The sequence below is a fragment of the Myxine glutinosa genome, chromosome 9, assembly GCF_964187855.1.
Source record: "Myxine glutinosa chromosome 9, kmMyxGlut1.1, whole genome shotgun sequence".
In the NCBI taxonomy this organism is placed as follows: Eukaryota; Metazoa; Chordata; class Myxini; order Myxiniformes; family Myxinidae; genus Myxine; species Myxine glutinosa.
In genome coordinates this window covers 125,015,996-125,033,375 of record NC_136269.1, presented here as the reverse complement: position 1 = coordinate 125,033,375, position 17,380 = coordinate 125,015,996, and the positions used below count along the sequence as shown (strand labels likewise).

Genomic DNA, 17,380 nt, shown 5'->3' with positions numbered 1-17,380 from the left:
CAAGATGGCCGTCATACAAGACCTATTTTGATGAATATCTCCATAATTAGAACAGATATCAAAATGGTTGAAGTGCCTATACCTACATTTTTAGGGTCTAGGAATCTAATGGCAACATAAAATATTCAATAGTATGTGGCGGCCATATGAAAATATTAATTTTGTTTCCTTTCCAGTGAAACAATTAAATCATTTGAAGACCAGCGCAAGGAGCTAGTTGTCACACTTGATACAGAGGTTCTTACTGCTCCACCACGCATTGATCTAGAATCACTCTCCCCGTGCACTCAGGAAGAGGCAGATGGTCGGATGTTCCTACATGCTGCTGATGCAACACAGAGAGGGCATAGTAAGGTCCTCATACAAACTGTGGACACAGATGTTGTCGTGCTTGCAGTTACAGCATCCCAGAAGCTTTCAGTGATGATATGGTTACAATTTGGGACAGGCAAGAACATGCGATTTATCTCTGCACATGATATAGCCACAGCTCTTGGCCCTGAGAAATATAAAGCCCTCCCCATGTTTCATGCACTAACAGGGTGTGACACTTCTTCAGCGTTTAATGGGCGTGGAAAGGTAACTGCATGGAATGTGTGGGAATCATTCCCTGAGCTCACAGAGGTACTAGCAGAAATTTGCCACCAGAGCACAGAGATAACTGAAACCTGCATGAACGTCATTGAGAGATTTGTTCTTCTGTTGTATGATCGCACAAGTACTGCTACTGACATTAACATTGTATGAAAGAAACTGTTTGCAAAGAAGGGCAGACCTGTGGAATCAATTCCACCAACACATGATGCCCTTGTGCAGCACGTAAAGCGGGCAGTATACCAAGGCGCACTATGCTGGGGACAAGCATTGCATGCTAAGCCTGATCTACCAAGCCCCACTGAATGGGGTTGGCAAAAAACGTCTGCTGGCCAGTTCAAACCAATATGGACAACACTTCCAGAGGCTGCAAAGATCTGCAATGAACTTGTTAAGTGTGGGTGCAAAAAAGGATGTACTGGTCGTTGCCGGTGTAAGAAAGCTGCACTTCCCTGTACTTCTCTCTGTGCATGTGATGGAGAATGCAGCAAAGACTAGAAAACCACAAGATGGCACAGTTACAGTCTGCGATGTCATAGACACTTTTAATCACTGAAGAATGCCAACCTGTTAAGAGTATTTATATGCATTCCCAGTATGCATGATACTATGCAAAATTAATATTTTCAGATGACTGCTTAATATTTTATGTTACCATTGGATTCCTAGACCCTAAAAATGTAGGTGTAGGCACTGCAACCATTTAGATAGCTGTTCTAATTATGGAGATATTCATCAAAACAGGTCTTGTATGACGGCCATCTTGAATTTCAAGATGGCCGCCATATGGGGTGAAATTGGAGATGCCCCCTGGACTAAAAATCTTTCTTTTGGGGTATTCTAGCCATGTGCCAAGTTTCATGCCTTTAAGGGAAAAGGCACAATTCATCAATTAAGCAGCCCCACTATTACCCTCTACGTCCACTTTCCAATTTCAAATGTTTCCATTCTCAACAAGGCGCACACTTACCCACTAGGATGGTTATCGACAATTCGTATTAAAAACAAAACCACTCATAACAGCGCGCTCCCATTACCTTCAATTTCTTAAGGGATGATCGCTCACTCTTCTTCGCCATGGCACAGTCAACTGATGCAGGAAGCGGCGCACGGAGCACCTCCTTTCCCTCTCGCCGAACGGATCAGCAACCTCCCAATCCGAGGCGATGAAGCAAATTCTAAGTATAACAGTATTAAATGGTGAACAAGATGTCACTACACCGTTTAACTAAATTGCCCATAAATAAATTGTGATATTCACGATCAAAGTGTTGAAAGGAGGTATTTTCTTTTAAATATTTTGATTCTGGAGAGCAATATTTTTTTATTTTGCTTTACTCTTATTGCTCATCAGCTCGTAGCTCATGGTTCTCGGTTATTCTGACCAATAAAGCTTTTGCTTATGCAATATCGATAACGCACAACATCAAATGTCATTAAAATCTCTGAATAAGGACAGCTCTGACTAATATTCTGTTGAACACTTTCTTCATCTTAAGTCACACGGAGGATAGTCTTTCCTTATGTTACCTGTCTTGCCATTATTCTTGTCATGATCAAAATGCGTCGCTATCACCAAATCTTACAACAATGTGTGAATGGCACATCAGTTGCATTGTGCCCTTTTATGGTACCACTCTTGACACACGAGGGTGGCAGGATGGCCTAGATGTATGCATACTCGCCTCTAAGCTGTCTAGCCTGTGTTTGAATCCCGACCCAGCTATAAACGGTCATCCTAGTGCTTCACAGGTTGGGTGAGTCGTCAATGTGTGTGCCGTCCCTCGGACGCATGTTAAACTGGGCATCCCATTTGCTGACATTAGTTGGTGGACGTTAAAGATCCTAACCATAACCCTAACAACTACAGATTCCTGGTCAGGACTATGGGTACCAATTGGCCTGATGTTCTTGCAATACTCCTTGACACCAGGTTACACTCTCATCAGGGATGTGGTAAATGTCTGGGCTGCAGCTCCTTCACTATATAAGAATTTACACGCTCGGGTTGTTTGCATGTCACATATGTGAACAGCTGTCTTTCTGCTACGAAGGGCAACCACCAATATAAACATAATTTGTTAAAACGTGTGTATCCTGAAGCGAAGAATCGATACTTACTGCTCATCACGATTTGTTTTTTTGTGGGCCCAGTTGTAATATACCAATTATTGGCCAGTTGACCATGAGTGGAATGTTTCGATTTCCTCTTGGTCTTGCCAAAAAAAAATAGAAAAATAAATTTAAAAAAACCCACAACAAATCAACAAGCTTATACTTGTTACATTTTAGAATCGGTGTCAATACGCCCAACAAGATCATAATCCAAGATAATGCAATACTTTTTCACATTTATGTTTATTTAAATATTGCTCATCTTATACTTGCGGCCCAGCTATGTGCAATGCTCATATTGCTCATATTGCTATGTGCAAATATTGCTCATATTGCTTTGTGCAAGTATCTTATACTTGCACATAGCAATTTATTCATTTCAGATTTGTTTCAATTTCGTTTGTCGATTTCAAAATGTGGACGATCAACTGCCGGCGGCACCATCGTTGTTGATAGCTCCAGAAAAGCTTGCTAGATGGCTATTGTAACTTTCATCAGCTTGTTCATTTTGAAAGCTCTCCAAAATACAACAGGCCATTTTGTAACGGCTGACATTTGGGCCGTTGTGATTTAATAGAGCCGTTCTCCGATTCATGCAGCTTTGTGGGAGCTCAGGAAACGTATGGCTTTGGAATTGCGAGGCCTTTGAAGGGTAGGCCATTGAAGAGCTTGTAACCAGAACGATAGAGTGAATGGAAATAAACATGAACAATGCAACAAAATGGCATACCCATTGGCTTGTAGTGGCACTCTTGCCTCTGGGAAATGAGTGCAATCAGAATTTGACATAAATAGTAGACAGGAGAAATAAAACAAGAGCAGAATGGATAACCCGAAGAACAAGACTTGTGGCCGTTAAATATTATATAACTCTGACTTCGCCTAGAAATTTATTTATTTAATTTATTTATTTCACAGAGAAAAAAAAACATCCTTACATAAATAGTCTTATAATATTGTTGCGGATCTCGGACGTCGGCTCTCCCCTTATCAAGGGGGGTTGAATCCCCTTGTCCTTTTATCTGGCCGACCGGAGTCCTGGAAGTTATAACGTTCCTTCCGGTCGGTAGTAAATAGGGTTGTTGGTCGAGTCTTAGTCCAACGTAAAGCAAGGAGATAACTCCCGCCAGAACCACGGCGTTAGTGGACACGCCGAGCGAAGCGAGCCGCGATTCGGGCTGTTAGCAAGGACTAAACCCGATTCTGAGCGGTTTCTAATCGTGCCACATTTACCAAATTGAGAAAAGACATGCGATCGGATAAAGAGGAAACCCAGAAAATAGGAAGAACAAAGATTGGTTTATTAACAATTTACAAGAAGGAGAAGAGGAAACGAAAGAATGTACAGGATAGGAAGAGGAAGAAGAAGAACACAGGGCAGCCTTAAACAGTCTTATTCTTAATACCCAGGACAAACATACACACTCACACGGGGATTGTAGATGGTGGATGGTCACCGGCGCGTCTAGGCTCCAGTCGGCTCCAGTCCAGGCTCCGGTCCGGCGGGCGAAACCCGGCTGGCAGCTCGGCGTGTAGTTGGAATGCGACCGGACAATTATATAACGGGGGGAAGCTGGTGTCCTATGGCGTATGTAATAAATGCACACTCGTGCCGAACGCCCCCTCTCTCCAAGGTCCTTTCGCACAGCGCATTTCCAACCAGTCCTTTACAACGCCAATCGTACGACGCCGTCTTGGACAGTTCTCTCATCAAGCGCGCCGTATATCTCTTCACAAAGGTGCGCTCTCCCGATAAGCCCTCCTTTAAAAAGGTCCTCCTTTAATCAGCGCCACTCCACAAGTCCTCCGGTAAGTTCTCTCATCAAGCGCACCGTATATCTCATAAGTCCTGTGAAAGGGCTTTGCGTTTGCTTTTATAACTCAACCAAGCGATCACTCCGCGAACCCCAAAGCCACGCCTGTCGGCGATGTCACTTCAGCCCTGGTTGGCTGGTTATCGCTTACCGGCCACGCCCTGATGGTGGGTTGACGTGGCCACACCTTCTTCCTGGCGCTCCGCCCCCTTTCTCGGGCCTTGCCTTGTGGCTTATGGCGGCGTTGAGCGAGCGCTAAGGCAGCTGCTGCTGGCCAAGGCGCGTAACACTTGGGAGGGCCATGGGCAGACTGGAAGGCACGTAATGGCGTCGCTTGGAGAGGGAGGCTGACAAAATGAACGGAATGGGCCTACTTATTATTTGATTGACACAACGCAGATTCAACTATTGGAAACATGGCCTTATCTATACACATACTAATGAAATAAATGAAGTCCTATGGTGGCCTACGTGTTGTTGCTTGTGGCCTACCTATGGGGTGCAACCTTTAACCTTTTAATGATGTCATATTTATTTACAAGAGTGTGGGTTCTCAAAACCGCAACAATATATAATATTATAATATAATCTTATAATATAATCTTATAATATAGTATTATAATTATAATATTATAATATAATCTTATAATAATTATAATATATAATCTTATAATTATAATATAAATAATTATAATTATTAATTATAATTAATTATAATATAATTAATTAGAATTATAATTAATTAGAATTATAATTAATACTATTAATGTAATTATAGAATTATAATATAATTAATTATAATATAATTATATAATTAATTTAATTATAATATTATATATATATTATTATTATATTATAATATTATTATATTATATAATTATTATTATATTATTATATTATCTTCTTATTATATTATTATATTATTATTATTATTATTTATTATTTATATTATTATTTATTTTTTATTTATTTATTTTATTATTATATTATTATTATATTATTATTATTATTATTATTTTTATTATATATCTATCTATAATTCCAGTAATCTCTGTGTGTTTGTTTGTCTGTGACCGCTGTTTCTCGACAACCACGGGTCCGATATACTTTAAACTTGCCAGGTATATTGCTGGGGACCCGAGGATGTGCCTTTTCAAGGTTTCATATTAATCGGACAAGTAGTTACCGAGCTATGTCCAAAAAACGATTCAACCAATCAGAGAGCAGCGAGCTATCACGTGTGCCGAACGTGGCGAACAGACTCTGCCTCGGACGGCACATTTGAGAGCATATTCATTTATTTCACGTTGGCAAACTATGTTGCCGCTATGTTGGCGTTAAACTATGTTTTAAAACTAATTTGCGATTCTTTCGCTTTCCTGCGCGTTTGTGCACGCTATGGCGATTTCTTTACCAAACTCCGCAAGCCGTTCGCTTTGGACCAAACCATTTCATGTAAATAGAGGGGGGGGATTGTCACCGTACTCGCAAGCCGTTCGCTTTGGACCAAACCATTTCATGTAAATAGAGGGGGGGGATTGTCACCGTACTCGCAAGCCGTTCGCTTTGGCTTTGCGAATGGACCAAACCATTTCATGTAAATAGAGGGGGGGGATATAATTTTAGATATATATATAGTACGGGCATGCCCTAGTATATATAAAAGAAAGTTTTTGTTTGTTTGTCTGCGCAAGCTAATCTCCTGAACGGTGAAAGATAGGAGGAAACCTCTAATACAAAAAATGTCGGGACAGGCCCCGGGAAGGTTTTAGGCTAGGTAGCGAGACCGGTCGAGGCCCACCTCGGTCGGGCTGGGCCCATTTCGCAATTAAAAGCTGAGCTGAATTATAGTAGTCAATCGTCTATGGCCGTGAGTAAAGCTGAATTATAGTAGTGAATTCATTCAAAAAGAACTAAAAATGTCGGGACGGGCCCCGGGAAGGTTATAGGCTAGGTGGCGAGGCCGGTCGAGGCCGCATCGGCCGGGCTGGGCCCATTTCGCAATTAAAAGCTGAGCTGAATTATAGTAGTCAATCTTCTACGGCCGCGAGTAAAAGCTGAATTATCGTAGTAAATTCATTCAAAAAGAACCAAAAATGTCGGGATGGGCCCCGGGATGGTTATAGGCTAGGTGTCGAGGCCGCATCGTCCAGGCTGGGCCCATTTCGCAATTAAAATCTGAGCTGAATTATAGTAGTCAATCTTCTACGGCCGCGAGTAAAAGCTGAATTATCGTAGTAAATTCATTCAAAAAGAACCAAAAATGTCGGGACGGGCCCCGGGATGGTTATAGGCTAGGTGTCGAGGCCGCATCGGCCGGGCTGGGCCCATTTCACAATTAAAAGCTGAGCTGAATTATAGTAGTCAATCTTCTACGGCTGTGAGTAAAAGCTGAATTATCTCTCTATAATGCAAGCAATCTCTGTGTGTCTGTCTGTGTGTATGTCTGTGACCGCTGTTTCTCGACAACCACTGCTCCGATCTAAGTGAAACTTGCCAGGTATATTGCTGGGGACCCGAGGATGTGCCTTTTCAAGGTTTGCTATTAATCGGACAAGTGGTTACCAAGTTATGGCCATTTATTTAGCAAACACATACGTTTTGTACGTGAACGAAGGAACAGCGAAGGACGAGAGCGAAGGAACGGCGAAGGACGAGAGCGAAGACCGAAGGAACGATGAAAGTTTTAATTTTTCTTTGCACGTACGGTCAAGCTACAGCGAAGGAACCGCGTGTGTTTGTTGTTTCTGCCACGCGGTTTGAATAATTGAAGAATTGGCCATTAAAACTAATTTGCGATTAATCGTAACTGCGATATGCGAACTTCCGGACAGTGAGGACTTAACTTCCGGACCTAGGGATAGTGACGACTTACTGTCTCGATTGTATCTTACTACTATCTTACTATCTTATATATCTATACTATCTTATCTATCTTATCTATCTTATACTTACTGTCTATATACTTGGTCTATATTATAGATTGATTGTAGTTAAACACAATGCCCCAATCCATTCGTCGTTTACGACAGCGACGGAACGAAACTGCATGTCGTGCATGCGCAATGGAATCTGACGAAGCACGAGCTGCTCGCCTGACACGCGACGCTGCGCGCGTGACAAGGCGTCGTGCAGCTGAAACGGATGAAGAACGAGCTGCTCGCTTGGCAGACAACACTGGACGCGTGACAAGGCGTCGTGCAGATGAAACGGATGAAGAACGAGCTGCTCGCTTGGCAGACAACACTGAACGCGAGGCAAGGCGTCGTGCAGAAGAAACGGATGAGGAACGAGCTGCTCGCTTGGCAGACAACACTGAACGCGAGGCAAGGCGTCGTGCAGAAGAAACGGATGAAGAACGAGCTGCTCGCTTGGCAGACAACACTGAACGCGAGGCAAGGCGTCGTGCAGAAGAAACGGATGAGGAACGAGCTGCTCGCTTGACACGCGACGCTACGCGCGTCACAAGGCGTCGTGCAGAACAAATGGATGAACGGATGAGAACAAACGTACGGGCACGCACTAGTAGTAGTAAATTCATTCAAAAAGAACCCAGACAACGCCGGGTGCTTTCGGTTCATATTATACAATAATTAGAATATTATTATAATATTATATTAAATTTAATTAATTTACTATAATATAATTGAATGAATGAATGAATGATCGTTTTAAGGCCATTTTTCCCAGCTGGAGCGGGGGTTAGCCTTGCAGGCCCCATGACAATCATGGTTCCCTGTTTGAGGCAATGTTTTTATGGCTGGATGCCCTTCCTGACGCCAACCCTTGGTCGCCTCTTACGATGCGCAGGGATACGGTGTACCTATTCTAAACCGGGGTACACACCGGGATCATTCATCCCAGCAAGCTGGTACTCAATTTGCCGACCTCGGAAGGATGACAGGCTGAGTCAACCCTCCTGGCGTTAATTCAGCGATCGACCGGGATTCGAACCCAGGATCCTAGGATCCCAAGCCAGCACCCTAACCGCGAAGCCAACACCAGGCGAGTATAATATAATTAATATTATTAATATAATATTATAGAAGGATTAATATAATTATAATTAATTATAATATAATTAATTAATATTATTATATATACTATAATTAATTATAATTATAATTATATTAATAAATATATAATCTTATAATTATAATATAATCTTATAATATAATATATAGAGTCTTATAATAGAAACATCCTTATAAATAGAGGGATCTGTGAAGTCTCATCATTTAAGCAAAATGATGTTCATCATGATGTTCATGTCGTTTGAACAAGTTCCACGCCATTTTCCTTGATTACTTTAAGGGGAAATTATAGCAATCATGGCATTCACATTCTCCTTCCGAGAAGACCAACTCCCCACTCCTCCCCGTCCTACTCCCCCATACCACCCCCACTCCCTTTTACAAACTTTGTTTTGGATGTGGGGTTATCTTGCTTTCAATTGTCGAACTTCAAAATAGTTGTTGCAATTTTCACAAGCTTCTCAAGCATGATGCGAACCTTAGGTTACAATGAATAACTTGTCTTGCTGTTGAAGGCTAGTGTCGACCTGTGTTGACAAACAGGTAGAGAAAGAATGATATCAATGGAACGTTGATTGAGATATGCTAACCACTATGGAAACCAACGAGAAGCCGAAGTTTCGGGCGTTTCACCCTTTGTTCGAGCAAAAGAGGCTGCCTTTATTATTTATTTATTTATTTTTGTACACAGAGTCAAGGTTCATCAAAAGGCTAGAACACAGAATGGATCAGGATTCAACAGAACAAAGGGAACAGCAGAAAGAGAAGGGGTAAATGCCAAAAACAGGGTCGAGGGAGAGAATACACAGACGGACAATCAAGGGATGTGCTGGTAAGGTTGAGGAGTAGGGGACAATGCAGGAGGTGGATAAGATGGATACAGAAGCAAACTCTGAGGAAGAAAAAACTGAAAGGAAAAAAGGGGTTTAACCAGGGCAGAGAAGGTCATGGTTTTGGATGGGGAATTATCTGAAATTGTGGTGAACAGCTGTCTTGAAGACCTGGAGGGAAGAGTGGGATTGAAGAGAATGTGGAAGTTGTTGTTGTTGAGATAGCCGATCGATCTCACAGAAGTGACCCAGAGATCCCTCACTTCCAAGGTGTTGTGCCCTTGCCTACGGTAAGCCAAGACCGTGCAGTCTTCCCTGATAAGAATGTGGAAGTTGGTTCCACAGGTGGGGAAAAAAGAGAAACGAATGATTAGTGGTGAGCAGTGATCCTGGATTTACAGTCACGTGAAAAAGTAAGTACACCCCATGTAAAGTTTTGACTTTTTCAACATATTTCAACATACAGCTATTTTATCTTCATTTCAACAATATTGATAGATAAAGGTGATATAATATAACAAATATCATGAAACATTTACATTTTGTAGTCCATTGTATAATTTAAATAAACATAAATGCAAATTTCACATGTGGAAAAAGTAAGTACACCCCTACATTTATCACTACTTCAAATACCTAAAATTAGAATCAGGTGCATCAGCTCAGGTGCAAATGATTAGAACATCGTTAGACAGGATTTTGGAGGAACCTGTCTTATTTAAACCTCAGACATTTAGTTTGGTTTGCTCTTTGTTGTTGAAGTGTGCAGCTTCACCATGCATATATCAAAAGAGCTCTCTGAGGCCTTCAGAAAGAAGATTATAGATGCCTACAAGTCTGGGGAGGGATTTAAAAAGATCTCCAAACAATTTGAAATCAATCATTCGACTGTCCGGAAGATCATCTACAAGTGGAGAAGATTCCAAACAACTGCCAACGTGTTCAGGCCAGGCCGCCCCAGCAAGTTCAGCCCGAGAGCAGACCGCAAGATGCTGAAAGAAATCTCTAAGAACCCAGAATGTCAACACGGGGCCTACAGGTAGCTCTTGCCACTGTTGATGTCAAAGTGCACGAGTCTACCATTAGAAAGAGGCTGCACAAATTTGATCTACATGGGAGGTGTGCCAGGAGGAAACCTTTGCTGTCCAGAAAGAACATCAGGGCAAGACTAAAGTTGCCAATAAACACCAAGGCAAAGACCAGCACTTCTGGAACAATGTGCTCTGGATAGATGAGTCAAAGGTGGAGCTATTTGGCCACAGTACCAGAAGACATGTTTGGCGAAAACCAAAGACAGCATTTGACCACAAGAACCTGATACCAACTGTAAAGCATGGTGGTGGAAATATTATGGCTTGGGGCAGCTTTGCTGCATCAGGGCCTGGGCAGCTCACCATCATAGAATCCACTATGAATTCTTCATTGTACCAGAGGGTGCTTGAGGATAATGTGAGGTCATCTGTCGAAAAGTTGAAGATCAACCGAAGGTGGACCATGTAACATGACAATGACTCTAAACATACCAGTAAATCCACCAAGGAATGGCTGAAAAGAAAGAAATGGAGGGTTCTGGAATGGCCAAGTCAAAGCCCGGATCTAAATCCCATCGAGATGTTGTGGGGGGATTTGAAACGAGCTGTGCATGCACGAAACCCCTCAAATATCGCACAGCTGAACGAATTCTGCATGGAGGAGTGGGCAAAAATTTCTCCCAGTCAATGTCAGAGACTGGTAGAGTTATAAGAAACACCTACTTGAGGTTGTTTCTGCCAAAAGGGGCAATACCACCTATTAGAGCCAAGGGTGTACTTCCTTTTTCCACATGCGAAATTTGCATTTATGTTTATTTAAATTATACAATGGACTACAAAATGTAAATGTTTCATGATATTTGTTATATTATATCACCTTTATCTATCAATATTGTTGAAATGAAGATCAAATAGCTGTATGTTGAAATATGTTGAAAAAGTCAAAACTTTACATGGGGTGTACTTACTTTTAACGTGGCTGTTGGTACTTTCACCAGAAGGGGGTGGACCATGTTCGCCCTGCAGAAACCATGAGGGGCGGGGGCAAATCAAGGAGAGGGAAGAGGTTGCAATATCAGAAAGGAGGCAGAAATGGACAGAGAAACCACCAACCTGTCTGCGATGGTGAAGTGACAGGCCCATAGAGTCGGCTTTATCGTGAGAGATTCCAATAATCTTGCGCCTTGGTTTCCACCATGTCAAGCTGACCAAGATGTGAGGCAAGAGAGCCAGCCCAGAGGGGAGAGCAGTACTCCATCAAGTTGCAGGTAAAGGCCTTGTAGGTGACCAAGAGTTCAAGTGTGCCATGGAAGGACTTTGCACGATGGAGGATGCCCAGTTGATGACTGGCTTTGGAAGCCAACCGAGAAGTGTGGTTTGTCCAAGAAAGATCATGGCTGAGAGTGAGACCCAAGAGTTTGAGTGGCTGAACCATTTTTGAGAGGGATATTAAAAAGGAGATGGGAGGGTTTACCAGACGGTCCTTTTGGAGAGTGAGGGTGAGAGTGTGGGATTTGTCAGGATTGATGGACCTATTCAAAGTGTTTGACCAGCTTGTGATTTTCTCAAGGTCTGAAGAGAATGATGAGGCTGCAACCTGCCTATCTGAAGGATGAGGGATGTCACGGCAGAGGGTAAGGTCAAATAGATAAGGAGGATTTTCCATCGAGTCATGGAGATCGTTGATGAAGATTAGGAATTGGACTGGGCCTAGAACACTGCTTTGTGACAATCCAGCCTTGACAGGGAGATGAAGGAATTCCGTTGAGAGCCACACGTTGGGTACGAGAGGAGAAGAAAGTCAGTAATCCAAAAATGGAGTTGATGTAGGCCATAGGTAGAAAGTTTGGAGAGTAAGGCAGGATGCCACACTATATCAAAAGGTCGAGGTTTGTGTCGAGAGACAGCCCTGATCTCATGTCCGACATTGAGGGCCTCCATCCATTTTTGGGAGAGCAGAAGCCCAAGGCTGTCTTTGTTTTTCAGACATTGTTTAATTTGTAGCCTCCCTATTTTTACACAAAAACTTTACCTGTACCAGCAAATGTCCGTCACCCTATTCTTCCGTCTACTTATGATCAACTTTACTTCCCAAATCGTTCACATCAGTTGGGAATAAATGTTGCATGATGCATTTCTCAAATAAGCATATATATATATATATATATATATATATATATATATATATATATATATATATATATATATATATATATGTGTGTGTGTGTAATTACGATATGACCACGTGTGACACCGTCCAATGGGATAGTGCAGCAATGCGTTTGTAATCTAAAAGGCCAAAGCTCACTGCATTCTTTGCCGATAGCATTTCTCTTGTAAACTCGAGGCCTGACTGATATTGATTTTTGCTGTTGGTTAAAAACTACATTTTAGGGGTTTCTAAAACGTTTGCACTCATACTTGCTGAATTTAAATTGTATTTTTTGTTTTGTTTTGCAGAATTTTGGTGAGTTACAAGCTTACCCCCCATATCTACAACAGCATACTTCAACATGTAGGTATAAGCATTCGGTATCGCCAAACAGTTGGCAAGGTATAACGCGTCATCTGCCATTTTTGTTATTTTTTATTTCGCCTAAATTGTATTGGTTGACACTGGATAATGGCAGCATAATCCGTATTGCATTACAATGGGGAAACCTTGTTTATTTTTCCTTAATGAGCCTTTGAGCATTTGGGCCTTGGACTCTGTCCTATGTTTCATTTGGCCACCGGCTCGGAGCTGCGTGCACACTCGGCTGTAGTTGGCTTTCGTTCCATCATGACACAACTCTCCAATGAAACCGTCCACCTTCTGGGTTTCATAAATTCTGGGACAGACCAGCAATTGGAGTGATACCTGCTCAGGAATCTTTGGACTCAAGTTAAATCCAGAGTCGAATGATAGGAATTTGTGTAGTGAGAGATCAGCAAAGGCCTGGAGTGATCAGGAATCAAAGGTTTGCGAGACTGCCTGAACCGTCATTCATCTCTCGTGATATCAATAAATAAACTTGGGCCTCATTGCTGAATACGTATTGTCTTGTGGAAAGTAAAGGTTTTTACAAATATTTTATTAAATTGATTATGGAATAGGATTTTTATTATACAAGCTGTTACTGTATTGCTGAATTTGATTACTTTTTTATTCCTTCATCAGTGTTGTAATTGGTTGTGATCACATCCTTGCCTACAATTTGACCAACTTCAAGTTAAATTCCAGCTTGTAGATTCTCAACACCCAGCTTGTTAACCCTGTTAGTGCACTGATTTTGTATCTCAGTCAACATGACACTTCAGCCAACCCTAGCCATTTGTCTTGGCAGATCTCAATAAAATCAGGAAGTGAGCTTTGAACAAATTTACTTCACAAAAGGAACGATGGCTTGCATAACCATTTTGCCTGCTTCTGTGTGTTCCATTACTACTACCTCCCTAGTCTTTCATGGTTCCATAATGGAGAATGTCCAAATCGGTGAAAACAATACAATAAATTACTGGAAGAAGAAGAAGAAGGATAAGAAGAAAGAACCGAATGGTCTGTAACGGTGCTTCGACAAAAGGCATGATGATTGAAACAGGAAACAAATGTACTGTTATCGTGTTTGATTGTTGAGGCATTGTTGGACCAGAACAGAGTTGGAATACCAATAAAATGAATACTTTACTGTGCATGCCAATGGAATGTTGGAAACTGATGCCATAATGTAATTTCTGTGCTAAAACATGAGATAGTAATGAAAGAGACGTCAGGGTTGAATAGACAATGACGAAGGTAAAGATATACGAGTCGTGTTGACATGAAGCAATGTTAAAGAATGATTTATTTTGACTGCCAAATTACAATGACTGACTCGTCGTGTTTTGTTTTCCATATAAAAAACTAGAGAGTTCATGGAAGACCTTACCCCATGCAGTCTTGAGAAAAAGGACATGGGAAGAGTCTCTTGCTTTTCGTTTCCGAGCACGATCTATATTTCCTACGAGCCGCAATTTTGTCTGAATCTCGATATTCCCCAACGCCGATAGCGCGAGCGGCAAATTACATCGGTTGAGATGGCGTAAAATGGCGTAATATTTTGTCCAAGTACTGCTAAACTGGAGATTTTTTTTTGGAAGTGCCAACAAAACGATTAGTGTTCTACAATGTTCAAGTACAGTATATAATTCAATTCAAATGAAATAAAAGTTTTAAAGGCTGTAAAAAAAAAATTCACAAATTTACCGCCGCTGAAAAATTCACCTTCTTTTACACCACCTTATTTAAGACATTAAATTAGTTATTCGTGCCTGTTTTGTTTGTGTCCTTTATAACGTCCTTAAAAACAGTAAATTTCCTGTTTTGCAATGATTTTCACTATTTGACTGTCAGACAGACTGAAACAATTACCTACTCCTCTGTGCGCATGCGCGCTCGGGACGAGATTCCTTACAATTTGCCAAATAAAGAGCCAAAGTACTGCGAAACTGTATGTTTGTGTTCCAATTCATGTTTCGTTTCATGTTCTGCAATGTTCAAAATATTGAACTCAATTGCAATAAAGTAGTTCCTCGATCATAAACAGACAGAGCGAACCAATTGCTTAACTCTGCTTTGCACTTCGCATGCGACCTTTGCCATACTCTATTTAGAGCGTCGGTGCTGCCAATGCTGTTTATTAGCATGGGCTATAATACTAGATGGTTTCCCATTGCCTTCTCACCATTATTTTCCCTTTAAATGCTGAAATGATGCCACAAAATATGTAATCAAGAAAATGTATATGCCTCAATGAATAATGATGTTGAAATTACACAATTGTCTTTCAAGAGTAGCCTTTTCTTGATGGAATTCTTTTTACTAGGGCATTGCCCGTACTATATCTATATCTAAAATTATATCCCCCCCCCCCCCCTCTATTTACATGAAATGGTTTGGTCCAAAGCGAACGGCTTGCGAGTACGGTGACAATCCCCCCCCCCTCTAAATTTACATGCAATGGTTTGGTCCAAAGCGAACGGCTTCCGGAGTTTGGTAAAGAAATCGCCATCGCGTGCACAAACGCGCAGGAAAGCGAATGAATCGCAAATTCGGTTTTATTAGTTTTAAAACATAGTTTAACGCCAACATAGTTTGCAAACGTGAAATAAATGAATACGCTGTCAAATGTGCCATCCGAGGCAGAGTGTGTCCTCCACGTTCGGCACACGCGATCGTTCGCTGCTCTCTGATTGGTTGAATCGTTTTTTGGACATAGCTCGGTAAGTAATTGTCCGATTAATATGAAACCTTGAAAAGGCACATCCTCGGGTCCCCAGCAATATACCTGGCAAGTTAAAAGTATATCGGACCCGTGGTTGTCGAGAAACAGCGGTCACAGACAAACAAACGTACAGACGTACAGACGTACAGACAGAGATTACTGGAATTATAGATAGATTATTGTAAATTAATAAACCTCATGTGAGAGTAGCATGTGGCAAAGAATGGGCAATGCAGCTGTGGATTGAGTCGAATTTGTTGTGATGGCAGTATGACGATGCTTATCGACAACTTAGTTGTGTTTGACTGTAACGAAGAACTTTGGCATTGGATAAGGCCATTCGGCCCATCATGGCTGCACTACACCAACACTAGATATCATCACCCATCCACATACAAGCTACCTGTAAGTCCTGCCAACATCTCTGTACCCCTCTACCTTCAATACATGTAGGTGCCTATCCAATTCCAATTTAAAGCTATCCACACGTTCTACTGCTACTGCCTTTCCATGGAGACCATTCCATGCATTAACTACTCTGAGTGAAAGACCCCTGTCTTACTACCATCCTAACTCTCCTCTTATTTACTCCTAGGCTACGGCCTGTGGTCCTATCACCGTCCATTCTACAGAAAAAAACTTTTCTGCACTTATTTTTTCTACACCCTTCATTATCTTAAACATCTCGATCAAATCCCCTCGTAATCACCTCCTTTCGAATGTATAAAGTCCTGTCTCTTTCAAACGATCCTCATAGCTGAGTCTAGCTAGGCCAAGGATCAATTTAGTAGACCGATGCTGAACCCTCCCTATGGAAGTGATGTCCTTCTTGAGATGTGGTGACCAAAACTATACACAATATTCTAGATGAGGTCTCACTAAATTCCTATATCATGTTCGCACAACCTATTTTGACTTATAATTTATCCCACTACAAATGCAACCTAAAACCTCATTTGTTTTACCTATAGCTGCCTGACATTGTCCTGTCTGCTTACCCCCATATCTATTACCACCCCAAGAACCTTCTCCTTTCTCCTATGTGACACGCTCCAAAATTGCCACTTCCATCATGTAATCTCTATTTTTATTATTCTTACCGATCCCCAGTACCTTACACTTGTTTATGTTAAACTCTATCTGCCAATCTTTTACCCAATCTCTGCGAGTATCAATATTTTCCTGAAACTGATCACCACCCTCTCTGTTATCTACCTTACCTCTAATATTTGTGTCATCTGTAAATTTGGAAAGCCTACTCTTCCCCCAACTATCCAAATCGTTGATGTAAATTATGAATAATAATGGTCGGAGTACCGATCCCTGATCTACCCCATTACTTACATCCTCCCAGCAAGACATTCTCCCCCTCACAGTTAATCTTTGCTTCCTGAATCAAGTTAACTACCTGACCAGGCACTCCACAATCCTTCACCTTGGCTAACAATCTCGTTTGTGGTACCTTATCAAATGCCTTCTTGAAGTCTAGATATACTACGTCCATTGCCATTCCCTCATCCACCCAATCAGAAACTGTTTTATAGAACTCTAAAAGATTTGTTAGACAAGACCGACCTTTGGTAAACCCATGCTGACTGCCTTTAATTCGTGAGTATTTATTCAAATGGTTCTTCTTCTCGTCCCTAATTAGTGTCTGCAACACCTTCCCCTCAACTGAAGTCACACTAACAGGTCTATAGTTCCACAATTATGTTTTGG

At 41.5% G+C, this 17,380-nt stretch overlaps 1 protein-coding gene across 12 annotated transcripts in view; it reads left to right on the top strand.

Moving 5' to 3' along the window:
* LOC137434974 (receptor-interacting serine/threonine-protein kinase 2) overlaps positions 1 to 17,380 on the top strand; it is a 113,227-nt gene that overhangs the window by 83,579 nt on the left and 12,268 nt on the right. For 2 of the 12 annotated variants that reach the window (XM_068128250.2, XM_068128251.2), the window contains exons 11-12: positions 12,879 to 12,933; positions 13,858 to 14,885. In XM_068128250.2, the coding sequence (XP_067984351.2) occupies positions 12,879 to 12,933; positions 13,858 to 13,964 (162 nt within the window). In that variant the 3' untranslated portion in view covers positions 13,965 to 14,885. Of the gene's footprint in view, positions 1 to 12,878; positions 12,938 to 13,857; positions 14,886 to 15,977; positions 16,048 to 17,380 lie in introns of those variants that run through there. The other 10 variants (XR_013624602.1, XR_010985981.2, XM_078784882.1 and 7 more) reach the window with 10 other exon arrangements.